The sequence below is a fragment of the Gorilla gorilla genome, chromosome 11 (assembly GCF_029281585.2).
Source record: "Gorilla gorilla gorilla isolate KB3781 chromosome 11, NHGRI_mGorGor1-v2.1_pri, whole genome shotgun sequence".
Taxonomy (NCBI): Eukaryota; Metazoa; Chordata; class Mammalia; order Primates; family Hominidae; genus Gorilla; species Gorilla gorilla.
Genome location: NC_073235.2, coordinates 54636257 through 54660486, shown reverse-complemented (window position 1 = coordinate 54660486; position 24230 = coordinate 54636257). Strand labels below are relative to the sequence as shown.

General features: G+C 38.3%; 1 protein-coding gene across 3 annotated transcripts in view; it reads left to right on the top strand.

Annotated features, from left to right (window-relative positions):
• STAM2 (signal transducing adaptor molecule 2) overlaps positions 1-24230 on the top strand; it is a 57151-nt gene that overhangs the window by 8330 nt on the left and 24591 nt on the right. For 2 of the 3 annotated variants that reach the window (XR_008677892.2, XM_019022760.4), the window contains exons 2-7: positions 15295-15379; positions 17232-17307; positions 17410-17508; positions 18224-18370; positions 20563-20632; positions 21507-21693. Coding sequence is in view for 2 of the 3 variants with exons in the window: in XM_019022760.4 (XP_018878305.1) it covers positions 15295-15379; positions 17232-17307; positions 17410-17508; positions 18224-18370; positions 20563-20632; positions 21507-21693 (664 nt within the window). In the remaining variant the exon portion in view is untranslated. Of the gene's footprint in view, positions 1-11031; positions 11241-15294; positions 15380-17231; positions 17308-17409; positions 17509-18223; positions 18371-20562; positions 20633-21506; positions 21694-24230 lie in introns of those variants that run through there. The other variant, XM_031008810.3, reaches the window with a different exon arrangement.

Sequence of the window (24230 nt, the reverse complement as noted above, 5' to 3'; positions counted from 1 at the left end):
TATTGTTGAAACATTCTTTTCCCTCATCCTTTGTTTTTTAGGATTAAGTTTCGCATTGACTTATTGGCATCTGCTATCTTTTTTGGTGTAGTAAGTGTTGCTCCCAGCTTTTAGACTTCCTTTAGCGTTATTTTCTTAATGGGTCTGTGGCTGCTATGCTTAAAGGACAAGCACCTCTCTGTCCCTATAGCACCTTGTGGAACATTTACAGTTCTTCACCATGGAGACCTGTTATGGCGATCTCTGTTGCATTCAGGGAGGCCTTTCTTTAGTTTCCTCCAGTTAAGAAATGTTGAAAGTGAAGTGTCTTGTGAAGTAGTTCCGGTTCTTACTGACTTTTAATGCAAGCTCAGAACTGTGTTTAATCTCATATTTAAAAAAAGCATGAAGGGAAATGATGAAGGATTTAAAAATTTTTATTATGTACAGTCTCCCTCATATTTAGTGTAATTTTTAAATGATAGCAGTTGGATGAAAAATCTGTTATTCAGTGAAATTGTTATTGTATCTGAAAACTCGCAAACTATTTTCTTGGTCAGTAAACGTACCCTTAGTAAGCACTTGCTTATTTTCATTTGCAATATGAGAATTGTAGTGACTCAGAATTTTACTTCTCATTTGTACTAAAAGTTTTTTTTATTCTTATCTGGAGCAGCAGCTTTTACTTTCATTTGTCATGGGATGAATTATCTTAACCTTCTCTTCTAAAAAAAGATCTGCTTAAAGAAATCTAGCATGTGCAGTGTTTTGGTTTGTCCCCAGCAGTACTAAGTCCTTGAGGTGGAGGGTTGAAGGGGAATAACTTTTTTTTTTCAAACATTAATACCTTATTAGGTTCTGTTAAGTTACCTGATAATGAATAAACCTTTATATTTAATGGAGAGATTGAACCTAAGAAGGTCATTGTGGCAGATATCTGGGAATGGCCATTGTCCCCTGAAAATTATTGACATTCTGAAGTGGCCACCTGCTTATAGGTGTTAAGAATAGGCAGTGTATATATGTATGTAGGGTAGGATATCATACTCTGGTTACTTGACAACTATCAGTTCTAACCATCTATCACCCAGATATCAAAATAAAACTTAAGGATATATCATTTCTTTATCTCTTGTTATTTTTTTTCTCCTTGGTTGTTTTTTGTCTCTGAATCTGACCACTTCTCTTCTTCCCCTGCCTTGATTTTTCATTTTGTCATTTTACTCCAGTTTTATGTCAGAAATTTGTCAGTACATGATGATGTAGTCTTAAAATTTTTAGTTATTCTAGTGAGTATGTCATTGTGGGCTTTGTCGTTGTTGTTGTTGTTTTTCTGACAGAGCCTTGCTCTGTCCCCCAGCCTGGAATGCAGTGGCGTGATCTGGGCTCACTGCACCCTCCACCTCCCAGGTTCAATCTGGGACTACAGATGTGCACCACCATGCCTGGCTAGTTTTTGTATTTTCAGTAGAGACAGAGTTTCGCTGTGTTGGCCAGGCTGGTCTCCAACTCCTGGCCTTATGTGATCCACCCGCCTTGACCTCCCGAAGTGCTGGAGTTACAGGCATAAGCCACTGTGCCCGGCCTTCATTGTAGTTTTAATATGCATTTACCTGATAACTCTTGATTTTGGGCACGTTTAAATATATTTATTTGCTAAATGAATGTTCTCTTTTTCAAAGTACTACTTGTTTAAATATTTTGTCCATTTTTCTTTTCACTTAATTTTCACAACTCTTTTAAGCACGGCAGCTATTTTAATCTCCATTTGACAAATGAGAACATGGATTTGGGTTTGAGTCAGAATGGAGGTGAACTACTCCAAAGCTTATAAGCTAGTAAGAAAGCTTCAGAGATGGATGTAGGCAAGGCAGGTCCTCGTTGTTTTATTGGTGATGTGTATCCCGTGCCACCCCCCTGAAGCCTGACAGTACTCCACAGGTGCATACAGAGTGTGCATAATGGTTTTCTCAGTCTGCAGAGGTAATGTAATCATCTGCCTGGCCTGTTTGCTTTTGATTCTCTATCTGTAACTTTTTGGCATGTTAGTGGCTGCCTTGGAGACTTTTTTTTTTTTTTTTTTGAGACAGAGTCTCGTTCTGTCGCCCAGGCTGGAGTGCAGTGGCGCTATCTCGGCTCACTGCAACCTCTGCCTCCTGGGTTCAAGCAATTCTCCTGCCACCGCCTCCTGAGGAGTTGGGACTACAGGTGCATGCCACCATGCCCAGATAATTTTTTGTATTTTTTTTTTTTAATAGAGACGAGGTTTTGCTGTGTTAGCCAGGCTCGTCTTGATCTCCTGACCTCATGATCTGCCCGCCTCGGCCTCCCAAAGTGCTGGGATTACAGGCATGAGCCACCGTGCCCGACCGACTCATTTTTCCTTTATCCCAGCCACTAGAAAATGTCTAGCACATTATGCTTCCTAATAGGCCTATTACAATGGAAATTATAACGTGTGCTTCTGCCCTCTCCTGAGTAAGGGTGTGTGTAAATGAGTGTGCTCGTTTTGTGGAGTCAGGGGGACATGGTTCTCACCTAACAGGATTACAGAGGGTATTTTGGAAATATCAGCCAAGAAGAAAGTGAACTTGTAGGAAAATAAAGGCTGGCCCCAGGATTTTTGCCTTTTTAATAGATGGTTTAAAATATTAAAAGACAGTAAAAGGTAATTTTTATGTGTTTTTCCCCCTTCTTTTCGTCCTGGCTCCCCTTATGCTCAATTCTCTCAACTCCTCCTAGTCGCCCCAGAAATGTTGGTGGTGACATGAGAAATGAATAGAATGGCAATGACTGATCTGTATTCCATCAGAGGAAGCAGCTCTTAAATATATTGTATTATTATATGGTTTAGTAAATGGAGTTAATCAGCTGGGCGCAGTGGCTCATGCTTTTAATCCCAGCAGTTTGGGAGGCCAAGGTGGGCAGATCACCTGAGGTTGGGAATTTGAGACCAGCCTGACCAACACGGAAAAACCCTGTCCCTACTAAAAATACAAAATTAGCCCATCGTGGTGGCGCATGCCTGTAATCCTGGCTACTTGAGAGGCTGAGGCAGGAGAGTCGCTTGAACTCGAGAGGCAGAGGTTTGCATTGAGCCAAGATCGTGCCATTGCACTCCAGCCTGGGCAACAAGAGTGAAACTGCATCTCAAAAAAAAAAAAAAAAAAAAAGTTAATCATGGCATTCTGTCTGATTCTTTGCTTGTAAACGAGAGTTGAATTTGCATGTTTCCTATTCAGTGTGTTTAAGATATGTATTATCAGGGAACCCACCCCCAATATTTCAACATAGGTTCTATTTTTCCTAAGTGTCAGCCAGTCTGAGAAATAAAGAGAAAGAGTACAAAGAGAAGAATTTTACAGCTGGGCCACCAGGTCATTACGGGCCGTAGGTCCGTAATGCCCCACCAGAGCCGCAAAATCAGCAAGTTTTTATTAAGGATTTCAAAAGGGGAGGGGATGTACGAACAGGGAGTAGGTCATAAAGATCACATGCTTCTGAGGCCAATAAAGATCACAAGGCAAAGAGCAAAGCAAAGATCACAAGGCAAAGGGCAGAATTAGAATTACTGATGAGGGTCTATGTTCAGCTGTGCACATATTGTCTTGATAAACATCTTAACAGAAAACAGAGTTCAAGAGCAGAGAACCAGTCTGACGAAAATTTACCAGGCTGGAGTTTCCTAATCCTAGTAAGCCTGAGGGTACTGCAGGAGACCAGGGCGTATTTCAGTCCTTATCTCAACCGCATAAGACACACACTCCCAGAGCGGCCGTTTATAGACCTCCTCCCAGGAATGCAATTCTTTTCCTAGGGTCTTAATATTTAGTATTCCTTGCTAGAAGAAGAATTTAGCAATATGTCTCCTACTTGCACATCTGTTTATAGACTCTCTGCAAGAAGAAAAATATGGCTCTTTTTGCCCTACCCCGCAGGCAGTCAGACCTTATGGTTATCTTCCCTTGTTCCCTAAAATCGCTGTTATTCTGTTCTTTTTTAAGGTGCACCAATTTCATATTGTTCAAACACACGTGTTTTACAATCAGATTTCATATTATTCAAACACACGTCTTTTACAATCAATTTGTACAGTTAATGCAATCATCACAGGGTCTTGAGTTGACATACATTCTCAGCTTATGAAGATAACAGGATTAAGAAATTAAAGACAGGCATAAGAAATTATAAGAGTATTATTTGGGAACTGATAAATGTCCATGAAATCTTCATAATTTATGTTCAGAGATTGCAGTAAAGACATTCATGAGAAATGATAAAAGTATTAATTTTGGGAGCTGATAAATATCCATGAAATCTTCACAATTTATGTTCCTCTGCTACGGCTCCAGCCAGTCCCTCCATTCGTTCTGGGTCCCTGACTTCTTGCAACAATGTATATACATAGGGAAACAGAAAAACTATGTTAATTTGGCAATTTTGAACAAAAATTGCTCTCAAGAGGCAATTTAATATGGTGATTTGAACCTGGAGCACACACCCTGAGCCAGATAGCACAAATTGAAATCTCTATTTTATTGCTTACTAGCTGTATAACCTTGTGCTAGTTATTTAATAATTTTCTGGACCAGGTGCAGTGGCTCATGCCTGTAATCCCAGCACTTTGGGAGGCTGAGGCGGGCAGATCACCTGAGGTCAGGAGGAGTTCGAAACCAGCGTGACCAACATGGTGAAACCTTGTCTCTACTAAAAATACAAAAATTAAAAAAAAAAAAAATTACCCAGGCATGGTGGCATGTGCCTATATCCTAGCTACTTGGGATGCTCAGGTGGGAGAATCACTTGAACCAGGGAGGCATAGGTTGCAGTGAGCCGAGATCGCGCCACTATACTCCAACCTGGGCAACAGAGTGAGACTGTATCTCAAATTATAATAATAAGAATTTTCTGTGTCTCAGCTTCCCCATTTATATATTTTTTATTTTTATTTATTTATTTTACATGCAAGGTTGTAAAATAACCCAGCCCAGGCTGGAGTACAGTGGCACAATCATAGCTCACTGTAACCTCAAACTCCTGGGCTCATGCTTTCTCCCGCCTCAGCCTTCTGAGTAGCTAGAACTACAGGTGCGCATCGCCGTACCAGACTACTATTTCAAAATTTTTTTTTTAAGAGGTGAGGGATCTCACTATGTTGCCCAGGCTGGTCTTGAACTCCTGGACTCTCAAGTGATCCTCCTGCCTTGGCCTCCCAAAGTGCTAGGATTACAGCTGTGAGCCACTGGGCCCAGTCCCCACTTATGGGGATCCTTCATTTGATTGAGGAGCAAGTGATTTAGCATATGTAAAATGCTCAGGAGTTATTGCTTAATTGCTATTATTGTTTTTAATTAAATTGCTATCTGTCATTCAGTACTCAGAGCTGTAAGTAGGTTTTCATTTTAGAAGGCATGCAGATTGGGCTGGGCACGGTGGTTCACACCTGTAATCCCAGCACTTTGGGAGGCCAAGATGGGTGGATCACCTGAGATCAGGAGTTCTACCCCCAGCCTGGCCAACATGGTGAAACCCCATCTCTACTAAGAATACAGAATTAGCCGTGTGTGGTGGCACATGCCTGTAATCCCAGCAACTCCAGAGGCTGAGGCAGGAGAATCGTTTGAACCCAGGAGGCAGAGGTTGCAGTGAGCCGAGATCGTTCCATTTCACTCCAGCCTGGGCAGCTAAGAGTGAAACTCCATCTCAAAAAAAAAAGAAAAAAAAATGGTATGCAGAATGTATTTTTAAGAACTGTGTGTATTGCTGCTTTCCGCAGGGTAAAGATTTGCATCGATAAACATTAACCCAAACAGAACATTAAATGGGGTGGAAAATTAAGTGAGAAAATTTATGGTAAACCTAAGTTTAACTATAAAATGCTAAATAGAGTCATTGTCATTTAAGGGAGAGAAGGAGTAGAATTATTTACAGTCTGTCAGGTTGAGGTATTGGGCATTTAAATATTTTAATCTAAATTTCACTACACAAGAATTGTGTAGTCTAGAAACCTAGTAAGTATATATAATGATTTTAATAGTCTAAACATATACAATTTATTCATAGACTAGAAAAAAAGTGGCTTTTCTACATTTTTGAAGAATTTAGTTTTTTAATGAATTAGTCCAAAGAAAGAATGTTTCTATCTTTAGTAAAAGCTATCATTGTGGTTTCCTGCAATGTATGCAAATTAATTCTACTCATTTACTTGTTTTTCATTTTCTGGTTTTTTTCTTTTTCCTTTTTCTTTTCTTTTTTTGTTTTAGAGACAAGTGTTTCACCCTGTCACCCAGGGTGTGGGTGGAGTGTAGTGGCTTGATCATAGCTTACTGCAGCTTTAAACTCCTGGGCACAAGGAATCCTCCCACCCCAGCCTCTCAAGTAGTGGGGACTACAGGTGTGCACCACCATGGTGCCCAGCTTCTTGTTTCTGCTTTAGAAAAAAATTATATATATCTGTGTGTGTGTATATATATATATATATATTTTTTTTTTTTTTTGGCTACCTTTTCTTGGTTCTTATACTGCAATTTTAAGGTATAGAAGCAATTGAGGTTTTTTTTCCTCCTATTAATAGATAAAAGGCAATTTTTTTCCCTAAGATTGCTATGGTCAGAATGTGTCCCCCAAAATTTACGAGTTGGAGACAGTCCCCAATGCAACAGTGTTGGGGGATGGGGACTTTTGGGAAGTGTTTACGTCATGAGAGTACCTCCTTCGTGAATGGATTAATGCTGCAATAAAAAGGGCTTACGGGGTGGGTTCACTCTCCCTTGTCCTTCTACCTTCTGCCATGTAAGGACACAGTAAGAAGGCCCTGACCAGATGCCAGTGCTTTGATCTTCGATTTTCCAGCCTCCAGAACAGTGAGAAATAAATTTCTGTTCTTTACGAACTACCCAGTTTCAGGTATTCTGTTAAATAGCAGTGTAAAACAGACTAAGACAAAGTTCTAAATTGCTTTAGTCATGTCCAAAGGTATTAATATGTAATATCTTAATCATAATACATTTTTATGTTGCCTTCTGTTTACTCTAAATTATCCACATCCTGATTGTTAAGTTTCCACGTGATCGGGTATTACAATTATTATTTTTTTTTTTTTGAGATGGAGTCTTGCTCTGTCGCCCAGGTTGGAGTGTAGTGATGTAATCTTGGCTCACTGCAACCTCCGCTTCCTAGGTTCAAGTGATTCTCCTGCCTCAGCCTCCTGAGTAGCTGGGACTACAGGTGCCCACCACCACACCCAGCTAATTTTTTGTATTTTTAGTGGAAACGGGGCTTCACCATGTTGGCCAGATGGTCTCGGATCTCTTGACCTCGTGATCCACCACCCTTGGCTTCCCAAAGTGCTGGGATTACAGGTATAAGCCACCACGCCCAGCCCATTTAATGGCTTTTTAAATTGAGATATTGTACTTTTCAGTTCAGACATTCCATTTTTATAGCTTTCATTTCTCTGCTGAGCGTTCACCAATGTTTGCATTCTTGAAAATATAATAATGTCTCTAAAGTTCTTTCTTGCCAAATCTAACATTTGGGTTATGCTGACATCTATTTTTATTGACTAATCTTGATTTTGGGACACTTGTTTGCTTATTTAGTAATTTTTTATATTATGGTGGACATTGTGATTATTCTTTGTAGGGAGGCTAAATTACATTGTCTTCCTTTAAATGGTGTTGAGTTTTGTTCTGTCAGGTTGTAATATTATTGGAGGGATCTTTTACGTTTTGACAGGCTTGGTTTTATTCTTTGTGAGGGAGGCCTATTTTGGTTTTGAACTAAATTCTAGAGGGCTTTTCCTCCTAAGGTGTGCCCTTTTTGGATTTTCAACTAAATGCATGAAGTGTTCTCTTGCTTTGTTTGGGCAGTGTTAATGAGCCTGCTTGGGCTGCCATTACAATACCATAGACTAGGTAGCTTATGCAACAGAAATTTATTTTCTCACAGTTCTGGGGCCTGCAAGTCCAAGATCAAAGTGCCAGCAGAGGTGCTGTCTGGTGAGAGCTCACCCCTTGGGTTATATACAGCCCCCTTATTGCTGTGCCCTCATATGGCTTTTCCTTGCTGTGTGTACACCAAGAGAGTGCTAGCTCTCTGGTGTATCTTCTTAAAAGGACACTAATCCTATTGGATCAGGGTCCCATCCTTTTGGCCTCATTTAACAACAATTACTTCCTTAGAGGCCTCATCTGCAAATACAGCCACACTGGGGATTACGGCTTCAACATAAGAATTTTGGGAGGAACACAAACATTCCATGCATAATAGGGAGGATGACTCCCAGTGCTGCTTGACCTTTCAGCCCCATAGCAGGTAATTCTGCTAGACCCCATAGAGACTCATCTCAAGTGTGTTTGTGTAGCCCAGCCTTTGGCCAAGGGCCTCTGGTTAATCACTGTGCTTAGAAACCTGGTCTCCGTCTCTCGCTCTTCTTGGGCTAGTCCTTCTCTACTTGGGCTAGTCCTCCTTGTGCTGGACGGGAAAGTATTCCAAGGCAGAAAGCTGAGGCCACTGTGAGGCTCACTACATATTTCCCTTCCCTCAAAGATCTGGGACCTGCTCTGCCTGCTATTCATTCCCTGAAAACAGTTGCCTCATTGATTTTGGCCTGTTTTATCATTGTTTTTGGTAGGATCGCAAGTCTGGTACCAGATATTCTATCATGTTTGGAAGCAGAAGACTAGTCATGAATTTTTATTTGCAAACATAATAGGAGGAGCTTTAAAGCTTTCTTGCAGCATTCTTATTTTATGTAGTTAAGTTTTTTATTACTGATAGAGCCTATTTTATTAAAAGTTTTATGGGTAGAGCTAGATTCTTTTTAAAGCTGTACTTTGAACATAATGACTGTAAGGGGGGGAGCCTTTTTGTTCCTTGCAGGTAGGTATTGATGGAATTATTCTTTATCATATTGTTAGAATCTTTCTAAGCTATTTCACATTGTATTTGAGGCTCTTTTTATACAGTAATCAAAGCCTGGTGATGAAATGTTATGACTTACACCCACCAAATGCCGGCGATGTAGCATTTAGGCCCCAGGAGGGCTCTTTTAACTTTCTACCTCTCTATGCGTTTGACACAGAATGTGATATAGGGCCCCAACATTGGGCAAAGTGACATGCTATAAAAGAATGGTTTCTTAATTATAATATTTAAAATTTTCCAGGGGTTTAAAATACTCCTAAGTGCATAATTTAAATGTTATTTAGCTCCCTTGAAAAACAAAGTCCTTTTTGGCAGGCCATTATGAAGTCTTCAGATTTTATATTTTTAAAAAGAGTAATTGTGAGTCTTATATTTGTAGAGACTAAACTATGCTTGATAGAGTATTCAAATCAGGAATTTCCCATTTTCTATGGAAATTAAATAAACAATAGTCTAATTAGATATTTTAAAAATTGTTGGGCGGCTTTAGAAGGCATCAGATAGGCTTCATATTTAATGTATTACATGACCAGAATTGGAAAAATATCATGAAAAGTTGAGTTCTAGCTGGACTAGTTAGGTTATTAGATGGTCTAAAATCAGATTCACGTGATTATGTGTGTGTCTTTCTACTCATACGTATCCATACTCATAAAATTTGATAATTGATGATACTGGCTTCTCAAATCAGTGAAGAAAGGATAGATTCTTAAATAATAGAACTGACAAAAAATTCGTGAAAATACTTTTCTGTTCCTGCCTCACATCACATGTGAGGTTCCAGATATATTAAATGAAGTTCTAAATACGTTAAAGATTTACATGTGAAAGGGGAATAATATACAGAAAAGAATGTGGGTAGATATTTAATCTTCAGGTAATTCAAACAGTATGCTAAATGACACTATAAAAAGAAAAATGGTAGATTCTGTTATAGCAAAAACTGCATCATAAACAAATAGGAAAGATTAGCATGAAGCTGTAATATATATGATTTGCTTTTCAGACTCAGTATATAAAGTTAGTTACCTATCTAAGAAGCTTTTGAAGCATTGCCTTCCCCACTTACCCTGTCTCCTTGTTGAGACTCCCAAACGGAGAGTTACTTCTCTTCAGTAAACAAGAGGAGAACTAGAACCTCATAAGCTCACTAGTGCTGTTACGTTTTGTTGCCATGTGGTGTTGCTATTGAAGTTTGATCCTATGTAGCCCGTTGAATATTTGTATGTTCAGCAGTGAAGCTTTGGTTGGTCCAGAACTTTGTACACATCAGCCAAACTATGTCCACAGATGGGCATCAGAGTTAAAGCCCTTTTAGTTCATGTACTCAAAAGCTCTGCTGTTGTTTCCCACCTTACACATTGTACCAGGCTAATGGGATGTGGAGGAACAACCAACATCATTCATTCACTCATGAAACAAATATTTATGGAGCACCTACTTCGTGCCGTAAATACTGTTTATGTACTAAGAATAATAATAGTGAACAAAACAAACAAAAATTCGTGCCATGATGGTTACATTCATTCTGGGGGTGGAATGTGGTGAAAGGTTGTGGCAAAGACAGATGCTAAACAAAAAAATGCTATGAAACATCTTTAGAAAGGACTATGCACAAAATCCTGCTTTCCTAATTATTTTATATTTAGTCTATGTGAGTCACCAATATGAAAGATACCAATAAGTATAACAAGACAGACTGAGTACCTAATGGATTTACAACCAGTTTGCTGATAACTTTTCTCTAGCTTGTTTTGGGACTTTGTGGCCACTCTGTATGTAATGGTACATTATGCAGGTACTAAAAATACTGGTATAGACGTATATTTCTGAATGTGGACAGATGTTTATGAGTAAAAATGCATGTTAAGAACTGATGCATTTAGTATGATCACAATGTTAGTGGGGAATATTTTTTCTCTACCCCTGTGGTTTCCTTTGTGAGAAGGGAGTTCCATTAGTGTCACCCTGAGCCTACCCTTTGTTTTGTTTTGTTTTGTAGAGACAGGGGCTCACTCTGTTGTCCACGTTGGAGTGCAGTGGTGCGATCTTGTCTCACTGCAACCTCGACCTCCCAGGCTCAAGCCATCCTCCTACCTCAGCCTCCCAAGTAGCTGGGACTACAGGCGCGTGCCACCACGCCCAGCTAACTTTTTTGTGTTTTTTGTAGAGACAGGGTTTTACCATGTTGCCCAGGCTGGTCTTGAATTCCTGACTCAACTGATCTGCCCACCTTGGCCTCTCAAGTGCTGGGATGATAGGTGTGTGCCACCTCACCTGGTTTGCCCTTGCTTTTTTATTCACTTCGTCTCTGGTGTGATGACACCTGATTGGTAAGTTTGAGAGTAACTGGTCTTACATATGCCCTTTTGTGTAGGACTAGCTAGTCTTTCCACCACCACTGAGTGATTTTTCATTTGCTTCTCCATGGAATAAGTTATGCAGAGCCTTACCCCTGCAGGGAGAGGCCTTCCCCTCTCTAGTGCTAAGGCATGCCCACTTCTGGGGTTCACTATTAACAAATTCATTTGGCTAGTGTATCTAAAGCTTCTGTTAATAACAAAAGTGTTATTTTATTCTGTTTTGTTTCTCGTCTTGTTCATAGCTTAACCAAGGAAGGAGTTGTCTGTTTTTGGGTGCTGCCTTTATACACCTTATACTATTTTATTTAATTTTGCATTAACTTTTATTATTTTTGTGTGTGTGTGTGTGTGTGTGTGTGTATGTAATGTCTGGAAGGATATGCATCATAGTTTTAAAAGGGATTGGAAAAAGGATTCGTAGAATTAGGAGGTTTTTCCTTGTCTGTACTTCTAAATTCATGGAATTTATTAGATATGTAGTTCAGAAATAGTTAAGCCTTTTAAGCCTCTAAAACAGTATAGTCTGCTCTGACTTTCCAAAGCAATAGTCTTTTTGGCACAAGGGAAGATGAAAACCTGAGTAGGTATGTTTTGCCTGCGTAGCATTTGGTGCCTGGATTTAGAACTTTCAGTAGGCAAAAATGTATTACTTTTCTAAAACCCCTGGTTTGTCATTTCATCACATGTCAAAACAATTGCTTTCCATCCATAAGTAGTAGGCAATTTGCATGGCTTTTTAAAGCGAGTTCCTATATTTAACTGAGGTTAACTGCATTGGTGTGTTTCTCTTTACTCACGACGTATAGTTGTTTGCTAAGCCTGTTCATTTTTTGGCTTCTTTTGATTATTCCTTGCTATTAAAAAAAAAAAGAAGTTACTCTGGATTCCTACCATCTTTCCTGATGATCACTGTGATATTACCTGTCATTCATATATGTGTATATATGTATATATATATATGTATGTTTTGCTAGATTATTCTATATTTGAAATTACAAGGTATATATAATAAAGAGGAAAAGACATAAAATGTGATACAGTGTTTCTAAAGTGGTACTTTTTATATCTCCACCTCTCCATACTAGCAGAAAAAATTGTATTCTTTGATATTGAAATTTTTGTAAAAGTTAATAAAGTAAAAATGCTCTATAACTCAATCATTATATTCTGATCATGCTTTTTAACAGTTTACCTTTAATTAATTTATTTTATTTCTCACAATGCAGGTTAATTACTTGTCAGTTTTTACTTTGATCATGTAATATTTCAGACCACAAAAAAAGATATTGAAAATATTTTCTAGATACATACTGTACAACTTAATAAACCTTTATAAATACAATGAAGCCCCTGTCTTCTTTTGAACCCCCCTCAAGTTTGATGTTTATCATTCTCCTGCATTCTAATATTTTTACTACCTGTGTATATATCCCTAAAGAATATGGTGTATTTTTTGGATGTTGTGAAACTTCAGGTGAAACATTCACATATTGCTGGTGGGAATGTACCATAGTATAGTTCCTTTGGGAAACTGCCCATTCCTAAAAAAATTAAACTTAGAGTTACCATATGACACAGGATTTCTACTCCTAGATATACACCAAAGGACAATGAAGGCATAATGTCCACACAGAGACTTGTACATGAATGTTCATCGCATCAGTGCATTATTTATATTAGCCAAAAAGTTTTTTTGTTGTTGTTTTTTTTTTTTTGAGACAGAGTCTCACTCTGTCACCCAGGCTAGAGTGCAGTGGCGCGATCTTGGCTCACTGCAAGCTCTGCCTCCCGGATTCACGCCATTCTCCTGCCTCAGCCTTCCGAGTAGCTGGGACTACAGGCGCCTGCCACCACACCCGGCTAATTTTTTGTATTTTTAGTAGTGATGGGGTTTCACCGTGTTAGCCAGGATAGTCTTGATCTCCTGACCTCGTGATCTGCCCACCTCGGCCTCCCAAAGTGCTGGATTACAGGCGTGAGCCACCGCTCCTGGCCCAAAAACATTTTTAAAAATCCAAATGTTGACTGGGCATGATGACTCAAACTTGTAATCTCAGCACTTTGGGAGGCCGAGGTGGGCAGATCATTTGAGCCCAGCAGTTTGAGACGAACCTGGGCAACATGGCAAAACCCCGTCTCCACAAAAAATACAAAACTTAGTTGGGCATGATGGTGCACACCTGTAGTCCTAGCTACTCGGGAAGCTGAGGTGGGAGGATCACGTGAGCCCCGGGAGATCAAGGCTGCAGTGAGTTGTGATCACACCACTGCACACCAGCCTGGGCAAGAGTGAGACCCTGTCTCAGTAAGCCAACCAACCAACCAACCCAGATGTTCATGAACTGGTGAATGAATAAATGTGGTATATCTATACAATGGAATATTATTTAGCCATAAGAAGAAATGAAGTACTGGTACATGCTACAACGTGGATGACCCTTGCAAACATTATGCCAAATAACAGAAGCCAGTCAGAAAAGAACATATATTGTGTGGTTCTATTTATATGAAAAATCCAGAATAGGTAAATCTTTGGAGACAGAAAGTAGACAAGTGGTTGCCTAGGGCTGGGAATATGTGGGGAGAATGAACAGTGACTGCCAATGGGTATGGATTTCTTTTGGAAGTGATTAAATGTTCTCAAATTAGATACTGGTGTTAGTTGTACAACTCTATGAATATAATCAAAACATTGAATTGTACATTTTAAATGTGTAAATTGTATTGATACATGAATTATAGCAATAAAGCTGTCTTAAAAAACTCATGTAGCTGGGTGCGGTGGCTTATGTCTGTAATCAGTCCCAGCACTTTGGGAGGCTGAGGTGGGTGGATCACAAGGTCAGGAGTTTGAGACCAGCCTGACCAATATGGTGAAACCCCATCTCTACTAAAAATACAAAAATTAGCCGAGTGTGGTGGCAGGCGCCTGTAGTCTCAGCTACTCAGGCGGCTGAGGCAGGAGAATCGCTTGAACCTGGGAGGCGGAGGTTGCAGTGAGCTGAGATCGTGCCATTGCACTCCAACCAGCCTGGGCAACAGAGCAAGACTCTGTCGAAAAAAAAAAAAAAAAAAAGAACTCATGTAAATATTATAAATTCTTCTGCTGTTAGCTTTTTTGACTCAGCGTTATAAGCCCAAGCAAATCATATTTTGAGATTCATAAATTTTTGTTCATTTAATTTTGTATTCCTCATTTCATATTTCATTGTATGAATTTATTAGTCAATTTTCCTTTTTGCTATTGAAAACAGTGCTTCAGGCTGGGTGCAGTCGCCTGTAATCCCAACATTTGGGAGCCAAGGAGGATTCCATGAGCCCAGGAGTTCAAGACCAGCTTGGGCAACATAGTGAGACCCCTTATCTATTTAAAAAATTTACAAAACCGATGCTTTATTGGACAGTTTAGTGCATATTTACTTGTATGATATACTTTCTAATTTTTTTAAGAGGTAGAGTCTCACCCTGTCATCCAGGCTGGAGTGCGGTAGCATGATAATAGCTCACTGCAGCCTTGAAGTCATAGGCTCAAGCAATCCTCCCATTTCAGCCTCCCAAGTAGCTAAGATTACAGGCATTTGCCACCATGCCTGGCTAATTTTTAAAATTTATTTTTCGTAGAAACAGGGTCTATCTATATTGCCTAGGCTGGTCTCGAATCCTGGCCTCAAACGATCTTCCTGCCTTGGCCTCCCATGCCTGGGATTACAGGCATGAGCCACCATGCCCGGCCCTGATTATACATTTTTAAAACTTTCTTCCAAATTAGAATTTGATGGGATTATTGATACTTAGTAATTTGTTTATTTATAAGGCATTTTATTGCTTTACCTCAAGATATTTAGTTCATTTAATTATACAATTTAAAATTGAAGTTAGTAGAAGTACTTTTGTCTTCTGAAGGTCGTCTGTAGTATCTTCGGCAATAGAAAAGGTAGGATTTCTTAACTGTTGGGCCTTTACTGGTATTTTAGTGTTATATGAGATGTGTCCTCATTGTTGTGTATGCCAATATATTTTATAGAAAAAGCCACGAATGAGTACAACACTACAGAAGATTGGAGTCTTATTATGGACATATGTGACAAAGTTGGAAGTACTCCTAATGGGTAAGATGTCCAGTCATGCTCAGTGAATGTCTAGGAACTTGATAACCAGTGTCTCTTTTTGTGATGTAACTTTGAGAGGAAAATGAGACTTTATTACAGTTGACCCTTGAACAACACAGATTTAAACTGCGAGGGTTCACTTATACATAGGTTTTCTTCCACCTCTGCTACCTCTAAGACAGCAAGACCAACCCCTCTTCCTCCAACTCATGATTTCCTTAACAACATTTTTTTTTCTCTAGCTTACCTTATTGTAAGAATACAGTATATTATGTATATACAAAATATATGTCCATCTACTGTTTATGGTATTGGTGAGGCTTCTGGTCAAGAGTAGGCTGTTAGTTGGCTGGGCGCAGTGGCTCACGCCTATAATCCCAGAACTTTGAGAGGCCGAGGCAAGCAGATCACTTGAGGTCAGGAGTTCGAAACCAGCCTGGCCAACATGGTGAAACCCCATCTCTACTAAAAATACAAAACTTAGCTGGACATAATGGTGTGCACCTGTAATCCCAGCTACTTGAGATGCTGAGACAGGAAAATCGCTTGAACCCAGGAGGCGGAGCTTGCAGTGAGCCGAGATGGCACCACTGCACTCCAGCCTGGACGGTAGAGCGAGACTCTGTCTCAAAAAAAAAAAAAAAAAAAAAAAAGAGTAGACTATTAATAGTGAAGTTTTTGGGGAATCAAAAGTTATACACAGATTTTCGGCTGCGTGGGGTGTTGGTGTCCCTAACTTTCATGTAGTTAAAGGGTCAGTTGTTTTACTTTTGGGACATAAAAGTTAAAAAAGCCTGAATGCTGGATTTATGGGATTAACTTACATGAAAAAGAGTTCAACTGAAAATCTGCTATAGTAACACACATAATTAAAGCCTTGACACAATAGGATACATGATAACAATGTATAGGTGAGTTATTTAAGGAATTCCTCTGGGACTTCTATATGTATGGGAACTTTTAAATAATGAAGTAGATAACACAGTAGATAATATAACAAAAAAGTCTTCAAATAATATACATATAAATATAATAGATTACCAGAATGAAAAAAGCAAATATAAAAAAGTGCTTTTGGGGAGATGTGGCAATTAGCTGAACTATATGTTAGAAATTTAGAAGAGTGATGAAAGCATTTGTTTTAACATTAAAGCTTTTCATAGTACATTCACATGTTTATACTTGAACCTCTTAAAATTGTATATCATGTTAGATTTTTTTCAAGATAAGCTTTTGCTGTTTGAAAGCTAAACCTGTCTTGAAGAAATAGAAAGATCTGGTATACGTCTCTTGTGTTGACAGATCTTTTGTGAAATGGTTTGTCTCTTGATTTTGGAATACACAACATTTGCAACATGCTTTTTTTTTTTTAAAGTTCTATGAGCCTATAAACAAAATATTGTGTAAAATCATTTTATAGATTTATTCCTTTAACAACATGAAATTTCCAGGATTTTAATTTGTTTTTATTTTATACTTTCTTTATTTTATTTTGAGACACGGTCTCTGTCATCCAGGCTGGAGTATAGTGGCATGACACAGCTCACAGCAGCTTCCTGGGCTCAAGCAGTCCTCTTGCCTCAGCCTCCTGAGTAGCTAGGAGTACAGACACATGCCACCATGCCCAGCTAATTTTTAAGTTTTTTATAGAGATGAGATCTTACTTTGTTTTACAGGCTGGTCTCAAATTCATGGGCTCAAGTGATCCTCCCGCCTTGGCTTCCCGAAGTGTTGGAATTACAGGCATGAGCCATTAAATATAAAATTATTTGGTAATAGAATAATACCTTAATGTTTGAATTAAATTTATCAGTAAATACTTAACTGTCTCTCTCTCTCTTTTTTTTTTTAGAGCGAAAGATTGCCTAAAAGCCATAATGAAAAGGGTAAATCATAAGGTTCCACATGTTGCTCTGCAAGCACTAACTGTGAGTACAAGGCATGTTATTATTTGATGCAAATTTTAAATGTGTTTTTAATTACAGTAAGTTAATATTTCAATATTCGTATATTTTTATTTCAATTAATAGCTTCTTGGGGCTTGTGTGGCAAACTGTGGAAAGATATTTCATTTAGAAGTATGTTCCCGTGATTTTGCAACAGAAGTACGTGCTGTGATTAAAAATAAGGTAAATTTTAAAAACAGAAGAACTTTAAGTCATTAAAAAAATGTAGATTGTGTGTCATTATAACTATATGTGGCATTACTAAAGTATTATAAATGAAGTCATTTTTAGATCATTGAAATGAAATAAACTGTTCTGAAATTAGATTTTTTAATTTGTATCACCAAAAACTATTCTCCCCAAAGTATATATACTGTAAATAATAGCAAATCCTTTTTGAGGGCTAGTAAGTAGTCATTACTTTAAGCATTTTACATATACTGTCTTGTTGAATGCTCTTAACTACCCTTGGAGCATTAGATTCTTGGAAGTTAGATTCCCTTATCATTCTTATTTTATAAATGCAAAAACTGAGACTTAGAAGTAACTTGTCCAAGGTCATGCAGCTGGTAACTGGAATAGCCATGATTTACATCCAGGTTTCTCTGGCTCCATTCTCCGAAACATGGAGGAAATAATCTCTGAATATAAAAGATTTGTTGTCATTATAGTAAGACTTAGGAATTGGTGTTAAAAACAGTCATTTTGTATGAAACAACTATATCACAACATGTAAATAGGCATCTATCAATTACTCAACTAGGCTAGAAATTTCAGGACTTTTGTTGATGTTCATATAATTAAAGAGAATTTTGATGGTAATTCTCCTTGTTAAATAATTTAAGTACTTATTTTAACCGTAGATTTTTGTTTATTTTCCTTTCCTTTTCCTTAAAAGGCACATCCTAAAGTATGTGAAAAACTGAAATCTTTAATGGTGGAGTGGTCAGAAGAATTTCAGAAGGACCCTCAGTTTAGTCTGATATCTGCAACTATTAAATCTATGAAAGAAGAAGGAATTACTTTTCCTCCAGCAGGTTCTCAGGTGAGAGATTTATTCAGACCCATGGTTGACCCTATAATATTTTGAAGGTATGTATGTTATGCAAAGACTAGGCAAGGTATGTCTAGATTATCATTTTCCACCTTTACTTCCCAAATGACTCTCTAGCATAGTGCCTTCCTTACGTTTAGTAGACATTCTAGTTTTTATGTGTATTTCTTCCACATATCAGAACCTTGTGAAGTTAATCAGACATAGTGTATTTAATGTTCCTCTAAGTCTACAGTCATGCAGAAGGCATAGGTATATGACATACCCCTTATATTCAAGAAATTTGTGCAAATTTGAATGATAGCTTTATACATGTGAAAAATATTTAGATTGTAAGTGACAAATACAGGATGAGGGGAATAGACTGCATACTGTCTATCTTAATACCAAAGAGAGAAAGAGGTGACTACAGATTGGAATGGTGAAGAAGGTAAAGAGGTAGAATTTTGAGACTTGAATGTATTAATATTTTGTTAGAAGTGAAGAAGTCATATCAGGAGGTAAGTGAAATGAACAAATTCGTGGAATTGAGAGGCTCAAGACTTGTTTGTTGAAGAGTGAATATGCCTAGAGTGAATGCTTCACATACAAGATGGATGGAAATGTAAGACTAGAAATATATTTGCTGGGAGAAGGGATAGCTTTAGTAGAACTGGGGTGTGGAGGCAGGGATGTTGACTCATGGAGTGGGCTGGTTTTTTTAGGTCTAGGGGAGAAAAATACTATTCCTTGGGTTTTGCTCTCAGTACCTTATTCCTTCCCATTAATATTAGGATATGGGCTAGGGAAAGAGACTGTGAGAAGTACTATATTTTCTTTTATTTTAGATCATAGATTAAAGAGAAAAAAAGATTTTTTTTTTTTTTTTTTTTTGAGATGGAGTTTTGCTCTTGTTGCCCAGGCTGGAGTGCAGTGGCGCAACCTCAGCTCACTGCAATCTCTGTCTCCCGGGTTTAAGCAATTCTCCTGCCTCCGCCTCTAGAGTAGCTGGGATTGCAGGTGCCTACCACCATGCCCGGCTAATTTTTTGTATTTTTAGTAGAGACGGGGTTTCACCATGTTGGCCAGGCTGGTCTCAAACTTCTGACCTCAGGTGATCCACCTGCCTCGACCTCTCAAAGTGCTGGGATTACAGGCATGAGCCACCACGCTGGCCGAAAAAAGATTCTTTATAGCTGACCAGACCTAAGGGTACAAGGTAGAGTTTTGAGATAAGAGTCTTATAAATAATGAAAAGGAAACATTTTCGTCTTCTGTCCTTTCTGCATATTTTTCTGAAAAATCTATGTAAAGAACCGGTTGATGGATCAGTCCTGGATACCTGTCTTACATGCTGTTTATTAAATTCAAGCATGACCTTCCTTACTTCTCTGCTATGTCTGGCAGACCACTGCCACCCAGCCACAATAACTAGTAAAAGGACTTCACACATAATCCTAGAACTGCACCTCTTGTCTCTGTCCCCACTCCTCTCTCTTAAGTGATGATCATGACTTCTTGCTGACACTCCTCGTGTAGTTGTACTCCTATAGCAGAGCTCCTCTCACTAAGAGACCTTGGACAATTGAGATCGGGAATACAATCAGAAAAGAGTCTTTTTTAAATTCTATTAATATTTACTTTCTGTATGCCAAGTTCTGTGTTACATTTATGCAAAATCTAAGTCAGTTTGATCCCTGTGTGAGTTTATAATGTTTTCTTGAAAAATCTGATGTTTTATTTTAGTATTTGAAAACAATTATTTAAAATTATTATAAAGAACTTCACTTTTAGACCAGTGATGGTGGCTCATGCCTGTAATCTTAGCACTTTGGTAGGCTGAGACAGGAGAATCACTTGAGGCTAAGAGTTGCAGATCAGCCCAGGAAACATAGTGAGACCCTGTCTCTACAAAAAATAAAAATTAGCCGGGTGTGGATGCATACACCTGTAGTTCCGGCTTCCCAGGAGGCTGAGGCAAGAGGATCACTTGAGCCCAGGAGTTGGAGGTTACAGTGAGCTATGACTGTGCCATGCACTGCAACCTGGCTGACAGAGTGAGACCCTGTCTCAAAAAAGAACTTCACTTTTAAATGAAACTCAGTTGTATCAGTATTTTTTAAAATTTACCATCTGCAAGTAATTATAGAGCTTGTGTTTTGTTTGAAAAGATAGTTGTGTTCATTTTACTCATACATTTACAGACTGTCTCAGCTGCTGCCAAGAATGGTACGTCATCGAACAAAAACAAAGAGGATGAAGACATAGCTAAAGGTAAATGATCAAGCACATGTAATTTAGTGTTGCTTAAAATATCTTTGCCAGGGCTGGGCGCGGTGGCTCACGCCTGTAATCCCAGCACTTTGGGAGGCCGAGGTGGGCAGATCATGAGGTCAAGAGATCGAGACCAGCCTGACCAACAAGGTGAAACCCCATCTCTACTAAAAGTACAAAAATTAGCTGGGCATGGTGGCGGGTGCCTGTAGTCCCAACTACTCGGGAGGCTGAGGCAGGAGAATCGCTTGAACCCAGGAGGCGGAGGTTGCAGTGAGCCGAGATGGCACCACTGTGCTCCAGCCTGGCGACGGAGTGAGACTCCATCTCAAAAAATATATATATGTATTTGCCAGAACATTTTTTTGAAATAAAAATGATAAAAGAACTAGTATACTTTTATTTTTACCTCAAATCTAAAAACTAGTAGCATCCAAAAAGTAAGGAAAACAAATGACATGCTATCAAATGAATTTAATTCATTATCTTTTTTCAATAATATGTATTTGATGTGCTACCTTTGGAGAGATTACATTTCACCTTTTTTTAATGCCAAAGTTATGAGTCAAGCACAGAAATATGTTCATGGCTTATCCTATATGGAAAGCTACCCATATTATAATGTCACAATCTGTTTGCTATAAAAATAATTGCTGCTGTGTATGACAGACCGTGATAATAAAGAATGAGCAAAAACTTTATTTTAAAAATGTCATGGTTCCCTGCCCTGCCGCACCCTCCCGAAAGTTAACTGTAGCATGTAATTAGACAAATAAAATGCTTGATTTATTCTTATTAAATTTTACATTGTCATCTAATGTTTATCTTATCAAAATTAATTCCAGTTTCTTTGCATTTTAATTTTTGAAACTAGCTATTGAATTATCGCTGCAAGAACAGAAACAGCAACACACAGAAACAAAATCCTTATATCCATCTTCAGAAATTCAGTTAAATAATAAGGTTGCACGGAAAGTGAGAGCTTTATATGATTTTGAAGCTGTTGAGGACAATGAACTCACCTTTAAACATGGTGAAATAATTATTGTTTTGGATGACAGGTATGTTTTAAATCTTTATGGGAAGGTTTAAAGTGTAATGCCCTTAATTTAGAATCCAGAGTATTCAGTTCTTTGACTTTTAGTGTATTTAAATCATAATAGAACCATTTCATACCTTGTTTTTTCTAAAATAAAAGTTAGGCAGATAATGTGAGCCTCTTCTCGTTATATTTGATAATTTATGTTTGTTATATTTGATAATTTATATCTTGGATGAAAGATGTATTAAATAATATTGTTGATGACCACAATTGGGAAACATGTAAATACTCAGTTACTTGAATATGTTTACGTTGGCAGTTGTGTGTACTGAAATTATTGGCAGAAAAACTTTAGGAAGAAATATAGCAATATACCCTTGATCAGAGCACCAAAAGCTATACTTGGCTCCTCCCCAATTCTTAATCTACTACTGTATTCTCCTCAGAATTTCTCTACCATTTAAAGCTGTCATAAAAAATAGATCAATCTCTGTAGAGCTTAATACTGTTCTGTACTTTTAAAAGAAATTCATGAAATTTAGCAAGAGTGAGAAGTAAGCTTGTTGCTGTGAACACAGATTGCAGATGTATTTGGTATCCGTTATAAATAACTTAGTTATTTATAACACACTAGTCTAATATATTTCTAGTATTTTTTAAATAAAGGGTAGATAAATAATGGTTTTACTTTACTGTGGTAAATATTTATTGAGAAAATGTTATGTAATCAACTATTTAATAACAAATGAGGACACAGTTCTGTCTTCATAAAACCTAGAATAAAATAAGGGAGTTAAAATTACCATATAGACAATTGTATGGAAGGCAGAATGTGGTGAATACCATAAAAGAGGTGCTGTTGGAGCCCAGATAGCAGATTTACACTTGGTGCAAGCATCTGGCAAAGAAGGCTTATCCTGCGGCTCCATTTCAGGTGTGTATCTTGATTGGTTTTGATAAGATAAAAAATTTTGCAAGAAATTGAGGATGGGAAAAGGAAGGTCTCTTAGGCAATCAAGATAGTACCATCTTCACTTAGAAAATCTTTTTTCCATAAAGAAAAATTTTTTAAATAATCATTTGGAGTGGAACACCATGATCCCTGAAGGAGAATAGATAGAAATACAGATGTTTCTCAACTTATATTAGCCTACAGTTGGGCAAAATCATCTAACACAAAACATATTTATTATAATAAAGTATTGAATATCTCATGTAACTTATTGAATACTGTACTGAAAGTAAAAACCAGAATGGTTTATGGGTATCTGAGTGTGTATCAGTTTTGCACCATCATAAGTTATGCCATCATGAGTTTGACACTGTCTGTAAAGATGGAGAGATAGTGTGGGCTCTGAACACTGACAGTCTGAAATGTCAGGCTTATGAGTGTCTTTTAGTTAGAGTACTTACAAAAGAACTTAGGTTTACCGTTTTGATACTCTTATACAACTATGAAGTTAAAGGTATTTATAAAATAAAAACAAAATGAGTGGTTTTATCTAAGATTTTAATTTAGAGCATTACTTTATATAACAAAATTTTCTAAAATAAATTGCTGCTCACAAAACAATTTTCAGTTAAGATTTATCACCTCAAAAAAGAACTTTTTTATTTGTAACTGCTAAGAGAATTCAACATGAATGTGATGGAATTTGTAGGTCAATTGCTGTCATTTTGACGATAGGACACCCTACTTTTATAGTTGCTGTAAGCATGCTTATGGGTAAAATATTGTCATTTTAGGTGATTGGTAATCACTGGTAGACAAATGCAAACTTGCATGCTAAAGTTAAATGACAGTCTTCGGTTAAAAGGAAGTCATCCAGAAAATTACTCTATTCATTGTTTTTATACTTTTGTGGAATTTGAAGCATAAAATTTTCACACACAGAAGTCCCTTGAAGTCCCTTGAAAATATATCATTCTTGGATCTCCGTTTAAGAACCATGGAGCTGGCAGGGCATGGTGGCTCACACCTGTAATCCCAGCACTTTGGGAGGCTGAGGCGGGCGGATCACGAGGTCAGGAGTTCGAGACCACCCTGGTCAATATGGTGAAACCCCGTCTCTACTAAAAATACAAAAATTAGCCGTGCATGGTGGCGCACGCCTGTACTCCCAGCCACTTGGGAGGCTGAGGCAGGAGAATCGCTGGAACCCGGGAGGCGGAGGTCGCAGTGAGCCGAGATCGTGCCATTGCACTCCAGCCTGGGTGACAGAGCGAGACTCTGTCTCAAAAAAACAAACAAACAAACAAACAAAAAAACATTGAGCTGATAGAAAAGGTGCACATTTCTTATTTATTTGAGACAGAGTCTCATTTTGTCGCCCAGGCTGGAGTGCAGTGGTGCCATCTCAGCTCACTGCAACCCCCGCCCCCTGTGTTCAAGTGATTCTCCTGCCTCAGCCTCCCCAGGAGCTGGGATTACAGGCATGCGCCACCATGCCCAGCTAATTTTTGTATTTTTAGTAGAGAGGGTTTCGCCATGTTGGCCAGGCTGATCTCAAACTCCTGACCTCAGGTAATCTGCCCACCTCGGCCTCCCAAAGTGCT